This window comes from Physeter macrocephalus, chromosome 4 (genome assembly GCF_002837175.3).
Source record: "Physeter macrocephalus isolate SW-GA chromosome 4, ASM283717v5, whole genome shotgun sequence".
Lineage (NCBI taxonomy): Eukaryota > Metazoa > Chordata > Mammalia > Artiodactyla > Physeteridae > Physeter > Physeter macrocephalus.
In genome coordinates this window covers 63,184,463-63,199,741 of record NC_041217.1, presented here as the reverse complement: position 1 = coordinate 63,199,741, position 15,279 = coordinate 63,184,463, and the positions used below count along the sequence as shown (strand labels likewise).

The window sequence follows — 15,279 nt, the reverse complement described above, 5'->3', positions numbered from 1 at the left end:
GAATAGACTATTACTTCTGCTAATGTCTACCAAAAGACAAAGACAGAAAGAGTCCCAATTCATGTAGGTTTCAATTAGGAGTGAGATAAATAATCAGAACAACCTGTTAAAATGGGACAAGTTTTTTTCTTTGTTACAATATACCAAGAAGTCTCATTTATTTTCAAAACCCATATACATATTATCATTTAAGTTCTGTATGAATTACATGCTTCCATTCAAGACCCTACCAGAAATATATGCAAATCCATAAATCCCATACTCAAGAAATTTCTAGGATATACTGAAATCTAAGATTTCAAAGAAATAAAAGATCTAAGTAGTTAAGAAAAAAGATAATTGGATTTGGGAAATGTACCTAAGTTATAGATTATGACATCAACCAAATCAGCCTTTCTCAGCCAGATTTCTGTGAGAGAATTAAGTCCAAAAATGGTACATAGTACAATTTTAAATGCATAGGAGAGAAGCTGAGATTTTGAGTTATCTGTATTATTATTTAAGTACTAAGAATAAAATTAAATGGCTTCTGAAAACAGGAGGCTAAAATTCATGAGAGAGCAGAAAGAAAAAAATTCTCTGATGGCAAACTAGATTGTCATGGAGTATTGTGCTTTTACGTATTTGGCCCAGTTTCTTGGGGGATATGTTTTCCATCCTTTGAGATTCTGGACAAACAAAGTCCTATTTAATAGAGATTCTCTCTTTTTGTGATGATCAAAGGTGTGGCCACTTTCCTTAGCAGACAAAGGGAATTAGAACCATGGAAAATTAGTTTACTGAAGATGCTGTTACTGTTTTCTAGAAATGTCTACTGTATTTGTGATTTCAATTTTATCTATTATATAACCATTTTGCTGCAGTTATTTCATAATTTGCTAGTATCATCTGGTTTTCTAGTCTGAAGACTTAGTATGGTAACACATATCTTGGAAATACTGAGATTCTCTAACGCAGGCCAGATGTTAATATCCCAAATGAGATGAATGTTGATCCACTTCCCATCTCAAAACCAAATTAATGAAATTAGAGTTATACTTTACACAGGAGATTGGATTTTCACTGAGACATTTTTCCTTAAATAGCAACCTGTTTTTGCAAAGTTGAGAACAGCACCCTTGTCTAATTGTACTGTGGTGCTGTTCTAAGGACACCACTGTGTTAGTGAGACCATGACAATGACTTATATGTAGCTCTCAAATTAGAGGGATGTGAGAATAAAAAAGCAGTTGATATTAATGAATGAGTTTTGCAATATCCTATACACTTGATAAGTGATAAGGTTTTCACTCTATAAACGTTTAGGAAAGCTATAAACTTTCAAAAATCGGTCTAACTTATTTCAGCATTGCATAGCCATAAGAAATAGGATAAAAGAACAGAGACCATCTTAATTCACAGCCTCTAAACAAACATTTAGTGTACATAACTTTATAGGTAGAGGTTAAAGTGATATTGTGTGCACACACTAAAGAAAATGAGTATGTTTTCTCTCCAGTAGTTTGACATGAATCTAGTTTCTCAACTTAAACTAAAACTGCCATTTAGGCAAGTAGGGACCAGTCCTTTGACATACCAGTAATAAACAAGACGTGTTACAGGTCACAAAAGACAAAATTAATCCAAGAGCAGCTTAGTCATGCTTTAAAAAGGCATTAGAAGTATGATGGAGAGGACCCACTTCCAAAAGTGACAACAGATGCAACAGAGCCTTGAGTGGCTGTCAATCTGAAAGATTGTTCATGACCACCTGTTTTCCATGTCACCAAAACTTCTAAAGCCCTGTGTTAGGAAAAGAACGAGAACCCTGAAATGTTTACTCACAAGACAGAAACCAATGAGGTTAATAAGCTGTTTTCAACCAAATTAATGGGGCCATTCACACCATGTAAAATGACCTCTCCTTCCTAAACAGGATTAAGCTTCATGGGCTAAAGGGATGAGGTTGAAACTAGGTAATTTATTAAGCACATGATAACACCAAGAGCCTGCTTTACAACACGTAGAGATCCTGTCCATTGGTCTTGCCTTCTGCCTATTCCTCTAACAGGATGCAGACATGAGGTGAGTACTAAGACTGGGCTTATAGGGTTTGGCCAAAGCAATATTTCTATTTAGTTTTGAAGAATGTAAAGTTCTCTGTGTCTGTGACCAAGAAACGACATTGCCGTGTACAGGGCATCGAGGAATTAGAGTTGAAAAAGAAATACTTGTATCCCATCTGTTGATTCAGCAAATCTGCTCTGGGACTTGCACAGAGCTGACACATTTAAGTAAGCTTGAAATTTTTCCCTCTCCTTATTTGGAGATTCCTAACAGATGGAGCCCAGCCACAGACAGCAGAATGCTAACCACCAGCAGGGTTAGAGTTCTGTTTTCACTGGGGACAAATCATTTTTGATAATTTCAACCTACCTTGAGAGGTTGTCATGAGGGATAGTGTGTTAAAATGACTGCCAAACACCAAGGAAGTATAGAAAATACTATACATGGTATGGTTTTAAAGCCAGGAAACTTATGAACGTCTCCCCCTCTGCTTTCTAATCACCCAGAGTGTAAATCCCACAAATCACGAAACAGTTGAGGAGAGCTGGGGGAAAAATACTACCTGACTCAGTTTTCAACGCTAACTTTGTTTTCTATTTGGCTCTTTTGGACAAATGATGACAAGCTATGGAAAATTTCACCCCAAAGACAGATCTGTCAGCCCAAGAAGTCTATGTGTCTTCCTGAGATCCTAAGCCTTCCCAGCTTGGGATTTTTCAAAAGGCTGTAGAGCTTGAGGTTTTCATGACTCTGTCTGTGACGTGTAGAGGTTGGAGATCATCTCTTTGGTTTGTTCTTTTGTCAATGCAAGAACAGCAGAGGTATACTTGCTTCCTCTAAGAAAATTCAATGTGAGTTTTCCTAGGGAAAATTTACTTTTAAAGAGAGACCCGATAAATCCTTTTGGAAGTGATCTTTTGTGATTTAAATAATCATTTCCAACTTCTGTTTTTAAAACTCAGAAGTTGATTTTTTAAACGTACATTTAACTCTTAAAGTGGACATAAGGCCATATTTCATTACTAAGCCTTCAGTTTGCACTGCATGTTCAGTGGTGCTTCCACCATTTTAAACTTTTCTTTCTAGAAATGTTTTATATATGAAGACTTGTATCTTTCTGTTGTCTCAATGATTTTTGTTTCTCTTTTTGAAATGCACGTTGCTTAACCGTAGGTTCCAAACGCCCCTGTGTGATATATAATAGGGAAACTATTACTAGCTCAAGCTTAGATACAAGGTTACATAAGAGATTCACGACCCAACTGGCCTGAAGAACAACAAGAGCCAGGACAAGAACATAGTTCTTCTGACCTCTGTCCCATCTCCTCTAAAACCTCACTATTCAAAGTATGTACCAAGTGTCAACAGCATGGGCATCACATGGGAGCATGTTAGAGGTACATTTTCCAGGTCCTGCCCCAGACTTACTGAATCTCATTCTGCATCATACCATGATTCCAGGTGATTCATACACCCAGTCATCTTTGCAGAGCCCTGCTCTAGGCTATCAGACTACCCTTAACTCTATGGACGTATTTTCTTGCAGTTTTGGTTTCCAATGGTGTTCCCCACTTGAGGACCTCACTGCTTTCATTTCTAGGACTGGTAAGCCCCACTTTCTTGAATATACTTAATTCCCATTTAAACCCTACCCCCAGCAGCCGCCCTCTTCCCCCTCTGACAAGTTACCTTTTCAGTGTCTTCCGTTAGAATCCGTTATGAAGCCCCTCGTGTAAACAACATCTTGGGAGGGACGAGGATCTATTTTTGAAAGTGTGAAAGGGAGAAATGAGCCAAATGCGTTCAGCAGATGTCAGGCAGCACCGTGACCACGATCAAATGAGGGGAGGAGGAGGAGAAGGTGGGGGGAGGGAAATTGTGGATAAGGATCGCTGGCCTCTCTTTCACTTGTCATTAGTTTTCTTTGAAGCCCAGCCCTCCCTCTGGAAATGGCACTCCAGACCAACACTGCAGAGCCAGGCCATTCTTTATTTATCTTTCATAGGAAAGGATGTCTCTGCAGAAAGGTTTCTTGACTATTTCATCTAAAACAACAGTCAAAAGTCCAGGACCTGGTAAATCACTGCTACCCGAGAGGCAAAGCAGTACAAGATAATGAGTCTTAATAACTCTAGTGCTTGTGTATGCTTTCATTTGCATAAGGAAACAGTCCTGAGCTAAGCAGTGAGCATGTGTGCCAAAGACAAGCTTCTTTCAACTGTCTAGGGGTAGATAAAGAAGACACCTGCCAGGACAGTAGTATCCTGATAAGGAATGTTTTGTTCCTTCTGGTGACTCAGTTGCCTACCTGATATCATCACCTCTAACACCCTCGAGGGAATGAAGGAGGTCATGACATGCTATAAATAGAGTGAACCGTAAGTCTCAGTTTGCCAGGGACAGTCCAGTTTATGCCTGTTGTCCTAGTGTCATTATTAATAGCACTCCCCTTTTACTTCAAAAGTGTCCCAGTTTGGATGATAAATTATACAGCCACCACTCTAGATATAAAAGACACCCAGAAAAAAATATGTTGGCTGTTTCCCATCCCATAATTCTGACCATATGCACGCTATCTGCTTTGAGTCTTGGTTTTCTCCTCTCTTCTTCCACAGTTTGCTGTGGAAGTGAGCAAACTGTCCTCTCTGGCAAAACTGTCTGCTCCACTGTCCCTGGGTTGCATGACCAGGCTGCCTCACTCATCCCAGGGGTTGCCCGCACACCCCAGAATGTGGACCTCAGTCGCAGGCTTGCTTCACAGATCTGAGACAAACCCTGAATCAAACAGGCGTGTTTACGTAGTTTCCTACTCTTATACTATTTACTATTTTCAATATCGTGTAAGATTTAATTTGAATGAAAATATGGTTATGTGGCCTAATACTTTGGACAGAAACAGGGATCATGAGCCCTGGCTCTAATTCTGCTTGCTGAAGGCTTAAACTTGGGCAAGTGTTGGGTCTGTTCTTTGGAACCAGATCAAGGACAGAGCTGCCACACAGGAGCATCCAAGGATTAACCAAGAGAAATGCCTTTTAATGAATGTCACATGTGAGATAACTAATTTGACATAATAGTACCAACAGAAATAGCAAGTTAATTTTCCATAACACAAAAGATCTATCATTTCCTTTGCTTTTCATCACTTGGTTTTCTTTTATATTTCCTTAACAAGCCTTATATTTCCTACCAAGCTTCAAAATGTGAAATCATAACGTATTTTGGTTCTAAACATAGCAGAAAAATCTCCAAGAAACAAAATAGCTTTGTGCCACTTTTAGAAATTAATCAAAATATAAACACTTCAGTCAACATTGGGTCAAAAAACATTACTATTGATTAAATTACTGCTTAAACCATCATTTTTCTACTTAAATCTGGAGATTAATTTATTCTTCATACAGAATATGAACAATCAGATTCTATGAAATTTTTAATTAATTATTTTTTACAAACTCTGTGTCTAAGAGAGAAATGATATAAAAGTATACCATGAATTGAGTAAGAAGTACTAGGTTATATGATTTTTAAGTGAAAGGAGCAGAATACAAAATAGTATTTATACTAAGTCTATACTATATAAAATACTGAACTCTAATTGCAAAAATAAACACTAATTATCTCAAGATGGTGGACTTATGAGTGTTTTTTTAAAGTGTATCTAGTATTTCTACATAATCATTCAAATTAAAATAGAACACTTCCCCAAGTAGCACACATAAATTGCATAATAATTTCAGTTAGATGCCCATATACATAGTATGTATAATGCAGGCACAGGATTTGAACTTTGCTGAGGTCCAGGTAATCTAGCCATTAATTCAGGGAAGATTTCATCCCCACTCATGCAGTGTACTGCCCTCTGCCTCTCACTGGAAAGGACCACGTGACAGTCATCTGGGTTATCACAGCTGGTATGAAAACTTCCTCACTAAGATCCAGGAAGAAAAATGAGCTGAGCTTCCTGGTTGTGACCAAATTCAAACCAGAGACCTTGAAACATCAAGCTCTGATCCACATCCATTTCCCAAGCCATTTAATGAGTCTATGAACTATCAATATTTATCCGAAAAACAAAGCAGTCTTCCACTTATTTAAAATATTAAAGAATATATGATTTCACGATGGTCTTCAAAATATGTTTTTAGTAAATCCTATGCGAGAGGAGTCTAAATTTTAAATAGGACACACAGATATGATTAATCTTTTGAAATCAGCAAAGCACACTATGTCTGAGAGCAATAGAAATTTCCAGTTTCCTATGCATAGAGTCTCCATGTACTAAGACCAAAGCAATTCAGGCTAATTTCACAATGGGAAATTTAAAAGAAATTTTCAAATCCATTTATCATGTTTCTTTCAAGGAACTGATTTGGAACAGAGAGAGTATTTAGATGAGGTTTTTTTGCTTTGATTAGAGTGATCAACTTTTGAAAGTATTTGCATTTCACTAATGTTGCATTTCACATCAGTAGCTCAGCCTCAACTGGGAGATAATCTTATAATTAGTTTAAAACCTCTCTTTAAACTTTTAATTAACCTTAGCAATAAAAAGGTAAACAGAAGCATAATAAATGAATTTGTAAATACTTCCTCCTCCACTGCAATCAGCCAGAGAACACATAGCCTTGATCTGGTTTCTAAGAATACTCAGGTTTAGATTCAAATAAAGACACTTTAGACTGATGACAATGCATTAGGCACATGTGTCTCAGCTTCCCTCTGGCATCAATCTGTATATTCTGGACAGCATAATAAATGGAGGTTAAAAGCCTTTCCAAGCCATTGAAATAATACTCTGTTATTTGCTTCCTTAATATTTTTCACCTTTTAAATATAAAAATTTAGTGTAAATTATACATTATTTTTATATTTAAAAAAAAAACACACACACAAACTAACCCCCTTCAAAGAACTTCAGATAAGTAGACAAGAATTAGCAATAGATTAGGAAGGCATCTTGGATCATAAGACATCCCCACCTACTAGCAAAGAACTATGGCCATGAAAGTTATCTGAATGATCTTGGGTTTTTTCCCCTTCTTTCTCTCTCTCTCTCTGTCTCTCTCCTTCTTTTTCCCCTTCCTTACTTCTTTTCTTTTCATTCAAAATCAGTTTTATTGTGAAGTTTGCCTTTGGTCCTACACTTAGAGCCTTACATGTTAAATTCCTACTTGCGTATAATCAAACCAATCTATCAGATTTGGAAATGGAGTGAAGTTTTGTTCCAGAATGATTACAAGAGGGACTCTGGGCATAGCTTAATGATCTTTTCTTTTAGATTCTTCCCCATCTTTGAAACCTTTGCAAGAGTTCCTGAGTCCAAGAGGAGATTGCTGATGGCCTGCCCCTCTCTCTTCTGCCCCAAACCCTGCTCCTGGGGCAACTAGTAATCTCCTGTGAAAATCTGGGGATGTCAGCAAGTTGAATGTCTCTGAAGAGGTTAACCCAGTAAGAAATGTCAGCCAGCTGCACAAGCAGCTTTAAAAGTGACCAACCGCTGAGAAACGTGTGGAAGTGGAGCAAGGGAGAGTGGGCCAGTCATTCACCTGTACGGAGAGGCCGTCCCCCAGGAGAGATAATCAGTGGGTCTTGGAGCAGGACGAGGTACGATGGGCTGCTCCACAGCAGTCACATCTCCTGAGTAGGATTTGAGGAGGGAAGCGTTTTTATTGGCCAGCATGGCTCTCTCATTCCTGCGGAATTTGGCTCTTCGGTTCTGAAACCACACCTGGAAGATTGTCGGGAGGAGAGAAGAGCATGAAGAGGGAGAGAAAAAACAAAGAAGAGGTTCCATGAATAAAGTCCTCGTTGATTTTTACCATGAAATACCTTCCCAAGGAAGATATAGGCTAAGTATGGAATTCTTCCCAGAACAACAGAAAACATGCCATAATCCTTCTCTGGTGGGACATGTTCCAGGGCTATTAAGGACAAAGACTATTAGAACAGGACCATGAGGTACTTCCAATAATCAAGCCACCAGAGATGGGCTCCATGACTAACCCATGTGACAGCAAAGTATGGATTATAATCCTTGTTGTAATTGTAATTTTAAAAAAAGAAAAATCTCGTTAGACTTCTGCACAGATACAATGGCATTTTAAAAGTTTTTTCAAAATTCTTCAAAAGGCAAAAACTTCAACTGCTTTCATAATAATTATTGGATATGTAAAGAAAATTCTCCATCTTCCCAAAAGTAGACCCTGCAACAAGGATTTAAGAAGCGAATAGTTTATCTGGGAGGTGCAAGGAATATCAGTAAGAGAGGGAGGAAGTAACAGAAGAAAAGCAACCTCTAACTGTGCTACTGAACCAGCTTCCTCTGTGGGAGCTGAGTCCTTAAGGGGCTCTAAGGACTGATGCAGGGCACACCCCTCCCACCGAAGGGGTGAGAGAATTGTGAATTTGTACACTGGCTCCTGTCAGTCATTGATTATAAATGTTGCAACACTTCTGGCATGTCTCCCGAAGTTCTAGAAAGAAACTTGTGAAACAGAAATGCAGATACTGAAAATTGGAAGTTGGCTGGAGTATATTTAATTGTAGGGTTCCAAGGAAATGGGCAGTACTGATATCATCGACTACAGCTAATAAACCTACCATTTATTAAGTGCTATTAGGGCTAGGAACTTATATAAGCACATTACCTACATTATTTCTAGTTATCATGACAATTCCACAAGTAGGTATTATTATTTCTGTTTAAGAGTTGAGGAAATCATTTCAATGAGATTAAGTAATCTGTTGAAGTTCTCACAAGTAATAAATGGCTGAGTTTTTGAGCTTAAGAACATCTGACTCATGATACTACAACTCTTCCAGACTGCCGTGGTATTTTATTCATTCATTTACTCATTCAAGAAGTCTTTATGGCGATTGCGTTCTAGACCCTGGCCTAAATACCGGGAATGGAGAGGTGAGACTTATTCTCTGCTCATAAGCAGCTCACAATCTATTAAAAGAAGATAGACATGTAAATTTGAAAAATTACAAGAATTTTAAGTGCAATTATGGAAACGCATGCCAAGGTGTGGGAGAAAGAAATCCTATGGTGCGGAGTGGAACAATTTCACAGTTCTAGTTGGTAACATTCACATAAAATACCACGTGATTGGTACCCCATGGAAGACCAGGGTGCACATCAGTAGAGGCAGAATCTTTTCTGCCTTCACTTCTTTTGTTTCTAATGGGTCCTTCATATTGCTATTAGAGTTATCATTTTAAATGCAGATATAATTGTATTAGGGCTTCGCTTTAGCTCTATAGCATCCTCTGACTCTCTATCACCCACAGATTAAAATCAAAATGTCTTACCATAGAACAAAAACTGTTCAAGAATTAGCTCATATTGTCCACCAAGTCAGCCACATCCTGTATCACTTGAATCTCATGCACTGGCCCTTCATCATTTCCAATTCTACCTGGGCTTAAGACTCCCAAATATATTTGGTTATTTCCCCACCTATGTGTATTCACACTGAATGTTCTCTCTGCCTGCGATATTCTTCCCTTTTGTTCACATGCCAAAGACATGTTTTTTAAGATTTAACTTTAGTATCACCTGCTTTGTGAAATGTTGTAGTGGAAAGAACATAACTTTAAAGTCTAACAGAGTTGGATTAAAACACTGGCTCCATGACTTTAAAGGTTTGTCCTTGGATATTTATTTAATTTCTCTGATCCCTTGTCCCCCAATCAAATGAAGATAATTATACCTACTCACAGGTTGTTGTGAGACTTGGCTCAGAATGGCTGCTTAATGTTCATGTATTCTCTTTTTCCCCAGGCAGATTTAGTCATTCCCTCCTCTGGTCTATCACTAATTCTTGAACATTCCTTTAGTGTAGGAATCATCTTACTCTATGATAATAGTATGATATGCACATCTGTCTTCTCTGCCCCCAGTCTGTGACATCTTTAAGGAGAGAGGCCAGTGTATTATTTATGCCCAGCAAACCAAAACCAGTTCCAAGTGAATAACAGATGCTCGATAAATATTTGAGGGAAAAAAGTGAATTTTGCAAAGATGATAAGATATGGCTTCCATCCAAGAGGCCTTCACAGTCTAGTTGGGGAAGTTGGCCCACATACAACTCAATATAATACATGTCATGTTGTGATAAAAGCCATAAATATAAAGAAGGCCAGAGTCAGAGGGAGTGCTTCACACTGGCAAAGGGTAAGACTTCGTGGAGGAAGAATAAAGTCACGGAGGGAGAATTCTGTCCTGCTCACGTGGGAAATGTTCACAACTCTAAAAGACATTAGAATGTAGTAGGATGGAAAAGGTGGAAGATAAAATAGTTTCAGCATATGAGAAAGTCATTTGCTCATTGTTGTGATGGGGCCAAAATAGCTCTCAACCCAAAATTGTTCTTTCACATTAAAAAAAAAATTTCCAGCCTTGCCCTGTCCAGGTTTCCTTATTTAAAATTCAGATCGCCATGGCAAAAATGGTACTTTCAGGAATTGTGGCTTATTGGCCTAAAATTATTTATTAGGCCACTGCAGGCCAAGCCTGGGGTATAAAACATATGGGGTTTTGAAGGAGAGGAAGGGATTTAAGAGTAGAAACAGAGAACGTGTTTGGAAAACTGTGGTGAGCAGCATGGGGGAAGAGGATGTGGGAAGGCAGACCTCCGAGTTCTGCTTTGGACTGCAGGATGGAGAGAGCAGAACTGAGTTTGTGCCCGTGGACCACTCTCATCTGAGCCCTGAGAGACCGCCACACAGTAACATACACATCCTCACGTATGCCTTCTCCTCACCTATCCTCGGGGGCACCACAGTGCCCAGGCAACTTTCCCCTTTTGTCAATGACATTTTTTTTTCTCCTGGGGAACACTTCAGGTGAAGTCCCTGTTTCCCATGGGGAAAACTCTTGCACAGTCTCTTCAGGCTGAAGGGACCTCTAGGACCCTCTCCCTCAACTCAACGAATGTCTCTCATAGCATAGGGTACTAGACACAGTTCCTACCCTCCACACCCTTTGAGTCTAGCTCAAGTCCCCATCAAGAGGGTCATTATTTGCAGAAAGAAACCCTTTAAGCCCAGACTGAACACAGATATGCAAACAATAATTCATTCGGGAAGACAAGACAGATTTGGCCCACAACCCCTCTTTATCAACAGAGCAGCCTACCACTGGCAATATGGAAAATAATAAAATCTTGACTCTCAGCAAAGATAGCAAAGCACTGCTTGAAAAAGCATTTAGCCAGAAGACTCTTATTTATTTAAAATTTACTGTAGTGCTTAAAATCATGAACTCTGAATCTGTATATCTGTCTTCAAATCCTATTTCAGCCACTTCCTAGCTGTGTGACATTGGGGAAACTACTTTAACCTCTGAGTCTCAGTTTCCTCATCTGCAAGATGAATAAAGTTATCCACTTCAGTGAATTGTTGCGAGGATTAGACAGATTAGTTTATGTAACTACAAATACTAGTAGGCATGTAAGGGCTCAACTAGTGTTAGTTATGATTATCATCATTATTATTCCTAATCACAGGTTGTATTATTTCTAGATGTCTGGCTTGTAGTTGATGCCTCATGGCATTCATATTAGAAACACATGCTATTCTCTTTCCCCTGTCTTACATGCCCTTACCCTTCTTTACTTCACAGAAACACAAAATCATCTATTTGAATGTGCTCTTAATGCAGTTCCTAAGGGCAAGGTCTTTGGTGTGTTCATTTCCCACTCCCATCCATGTCCATAATTGTGTGTATTTATAATACATTTCCTGAAGATTTGGATATTCCCAAAGTCTGGGGAGGAAAACTGAGATGGAGGACAGAGAGTTTACCTCTCTGGCCACCCTACAGCTCAAGTCGAAAGCTGGGATGTGGAGGAGGGAGGGTGCAGAGTCAAATGCTGCAATGGACAATGTTTATAACATGGATCTGGAAGGGTGAGAAACATTGGGAGGAATGAGACCTCTAGCAAGGCATTTTCTGCCCTACTGAAAGGCATTCACTTCAATTTTTAAAAATACTCTGCTGCCAAAAGAAACACAATTAGAAACTGATTCTGTTCTCATGCTGTCCATTTATAATTCTTTTTAGTATCAGCTCTGGTCTGAAACCTAGAAGTTGTGTTTTTCAACAGTCTTCAGAGATGTGCCTCTAAGGAGGGGAATACTCCGGTTACCTGCACTCTGGCCTCGGTGAGGTTCACCCGGCGGGCGAGGTCTTCTCGCACAAAAGCATCCGGGTAGTGTGTCCGCTCAAAGACACGCTCCAAAGCCTGCAGCTGGCTGCTGTTGAAGGTTGTCCTGTTCCTCCGCTGCTTTCTCTTTTTCTTTTCCTCTGAGTTCAGTTGATCATCTGGAATAGAAGAAATTGAGGATAAGGAGCTAAAAAGTCACGTTGGAGGTCCCGGTTTACACTTCATTACTGTGTACCTACAGTGAGATTGTTTCCTTGGCTCACATGCTTATCAAAGTGCTATAGCCAAATGCCACTTTCAGTGTGCAAGTGCAGGCATTGGTGCTATCAAGTTCATATGCCAAGAACCCGCAGCAGTTCTGATGCTTGGTTGTTGCTTCTAAATCTGGGACCAGACCTGAACTGTCAGAGGGATATTTTTTGTATGCTGAAAAAACAATATTTTTTGAAGCCTGTTCTGTCAAAGAGGGCTAAAGGAAAATTTAACTCCTCTCCATGTTCTCTGTAGATGGGGGAAGGAGAGTAGATTGCTTTGTACCTCATTTGTCTTAGACAATATTAGAAGGATCTCTGTTTTACCATGCATTTTCCTGGAAACAGCAAGTAACTCCTAACTGTATTTGCTCAAGGCTCCATGCTGTTGCTGAGGCAGGCTTCAGGGGCCTCAGCCTAGATCAGAGCTAGTGCTATAACACCATCAAAAGCTGACACTGACCTGGGACTCACCCTCTAAGAACTCAAGAACAGTCCTGAAACATCTCTGAAACAGTTTCACTCCAGATTTGAGTTCTAAGGCTTTGAGCTCTTGGGAACCTTTGGAGAATCATTTCCCCATGTTTTCACCTGTCAAGATTCCTCCTTGGTTTTCTCTGAGTGCCCCCAAAGGCATCCTGGCAAGCTGATCATCCAGGTTGCCCATGGCAGTCAGAGAGTAGTGTGCTCCTGTCCTGCCACCCTCCTTCAGCCCAGACAGGAATGATGGGTGTGTGAAGCTGAGCGGAATACCAGTTGTGCTAACACCACCATCAAGCCCTCACCCTGATGCCCAAGCCACTGCAGAGCCCATGTAGCACTCAGAGATTTACAGCTTGAGCTGCTCAGGCCCAAGTCACATGCTCAGCCTGATGAACTGAACTCACACTTCCAATCACTTTCCCCACTCAGCTCAAAGAAAAATATGAGGAGTGAGAGTGAGAGTGGAGAGAAAGAAGAGCATGGCCACTCACTCCACATTCAACAGAAAGTAGCTCTCAGCCATTTTTTCCGACATGTAAAGTCTCCTGATCCTCTCTGACTATAAACACGCAAAACACTCAAGAAAATTACTAGCATGAATTCTAATGCCCCAAGGAGAGTGACCCACCCCTGAACTATAGTAGTATTATTATAAATTGAGGGCATGTTCCAGATTTGGGTGGGGATTCAAAGTGCAGCTTAAATCTAGGAGTTCCTAGCTCAGATCTCTCAGTGCCTAACTGAGGCCTCCAAGACTTTTTGATGAGAGACCCATTCTTCATGAGTGCTGCTTCATCAGTGATGCCCTTGGAGCTCAGAAGAGAGACTGCTCATTCCTTCCTGATAGTTAAAGCACCTAGATATAGTAAGTGTTTGTTGAATTTGTGTCCAGGGAAAATGTGAAACTTTTTTCCTGTCTTTAGAAAATTGTTTCTGTAGGAAAAAAAAAAAAAAAAAAAAGCAGTATGATCTCAACCACATTCCCCCAGCTGAGAAGCTGCTGACGCCCATTCTCTCAGCTTTATTGTTGTGTTCAGAGTTGACCACCTCTCTAGTTTCTTCCACTGTGGTACCTCAACAAGGAGCCCTGCTTTGAAGGCACTTTTGTGATACTCTCAATAAGAAGGTCAGATCAGTGGCATCTTGAGAACGGAGCCAATTTAATTATCATGATTTCTGGGATCTATCAACGCCTGGAATATTCCATCCAACAGCCCTGATTTTACCACTATTTAGCTATTAGCAAAATGAGTTTATAACAATGTCAACACTAGAGTTCAAACACCTAGGATCATACATCTTTCCGCTGTTGCCTTGCATGTGTATGCTCCTTCCTATCTGAATATTTGAAGGCATTCCTGTTGCTCCCATTCTCTTTCTAAATCTTTTTACAGTTCTATGTCTTGCACTTCAGGTCTCTCTCAGTCATTCAGGACTTTTGACAGCACCACACCTGTATTTCATGCTCCTATTAAACAGAAGTCTGCAAAAAATCTTTAGCTTCCATACCAACCCTAGACTGAGACCAATTAGACCCTAGGCTATTTTAATCATATAAAGGAAATCCCTTGTTAAGCCAATCCCATGATTTGCTTTCTTTCCTCAAAGAAAATGCTTTCTCAGGTATAACCACAAATTATAAATCCTTTATGCTGTTTGGTAAGCCCATTTCTTCTTGTACTGCCAAACTATGATGGAGAACAAGAATTTTTTATGTTTTGTTTTTAGTACTACAACCTGCTGCATAGCCTTTCAGTAGTTCTTTGCAATCTTCCACTCTTCACTCAAATTCCTCTGCCTGTCCACCGTAAACCACCAACTCCCCTGACATGGGAGCAAGGGAAATGGAGAATTATAGTTTATGACAGAGAATAAATAGCTATGATGACCTGAAATGATTCCAGCAAAAGTTTCCCAGTGAATGTTCTTGTTGTTTTTAACAAATGAAAACACCAGTCCAGATCATGTTGAAGGTGAGAAAAGACACACAAATAACAGGGGTCCAAGGAGTGTATCTGGCAAATGTCCTTCAGAGCACAAGTATAATAGAAAGAGACAGTGAGGGGGCAACAGAGACAGCTTGAGCGGCAGCCCTTCGGCTCGTCTGTCTTTGCTCACTAATCACCAACTATGAGCTCCCTGTTTTCCCCCAAGAACACAGAACAGGATCAGTACAATCTCATCAGCAGCACGAGAGAAAATGTGAACATCGTACAGGTTTACAACTGTGGGGTATTTGAAACACCTGGGATAAGGACTGTTGTCAGATTCTGAACTCTGGTTGAATACAGGGTAGAGAAAGTAGTGTATTTTTATCATTGCTG

The 15,279-nt window shown here is 39.7% G+C and overlaps 1 protein-coding gene across 2 annotated transcripts in view; it reads right to left on the bottom strand.

Annotated features, from left to right (window-relative positions):
- Positions 1-15,279, bottom strand: part of PRRX1 (paired related homeobox 1) — a 73,036-nt gene that overhangs the window by 5,324 nt on the left and 52,433 nt on the right. The window contains exons 2-4 of one of the 2 annotated variants that reach the window (XM_007115296.3): positions 12,204-12,379; positions 7,596-7,777; positions 3,736-3,807 (exon numbers count right to left, since the gene is read on the bottom strand). In XM_007115296.3, coding sequence (XP_007115358.1) covers positions 3,753-3,807; positions 7,596-7,777; positions 12,204-12,379 — 413 coding nt within the window. In that variant the 3' untranslated portion in view covers positions 3,736-3,752. The remainder of the gene's footprint in view (positions 1-3,735; positions 3,808-7,595; positions 7,778-12,203; positions 12,380-15,279) is intronic. The other variant, XM_007115295.3, reaches the window with a different exon arrangement.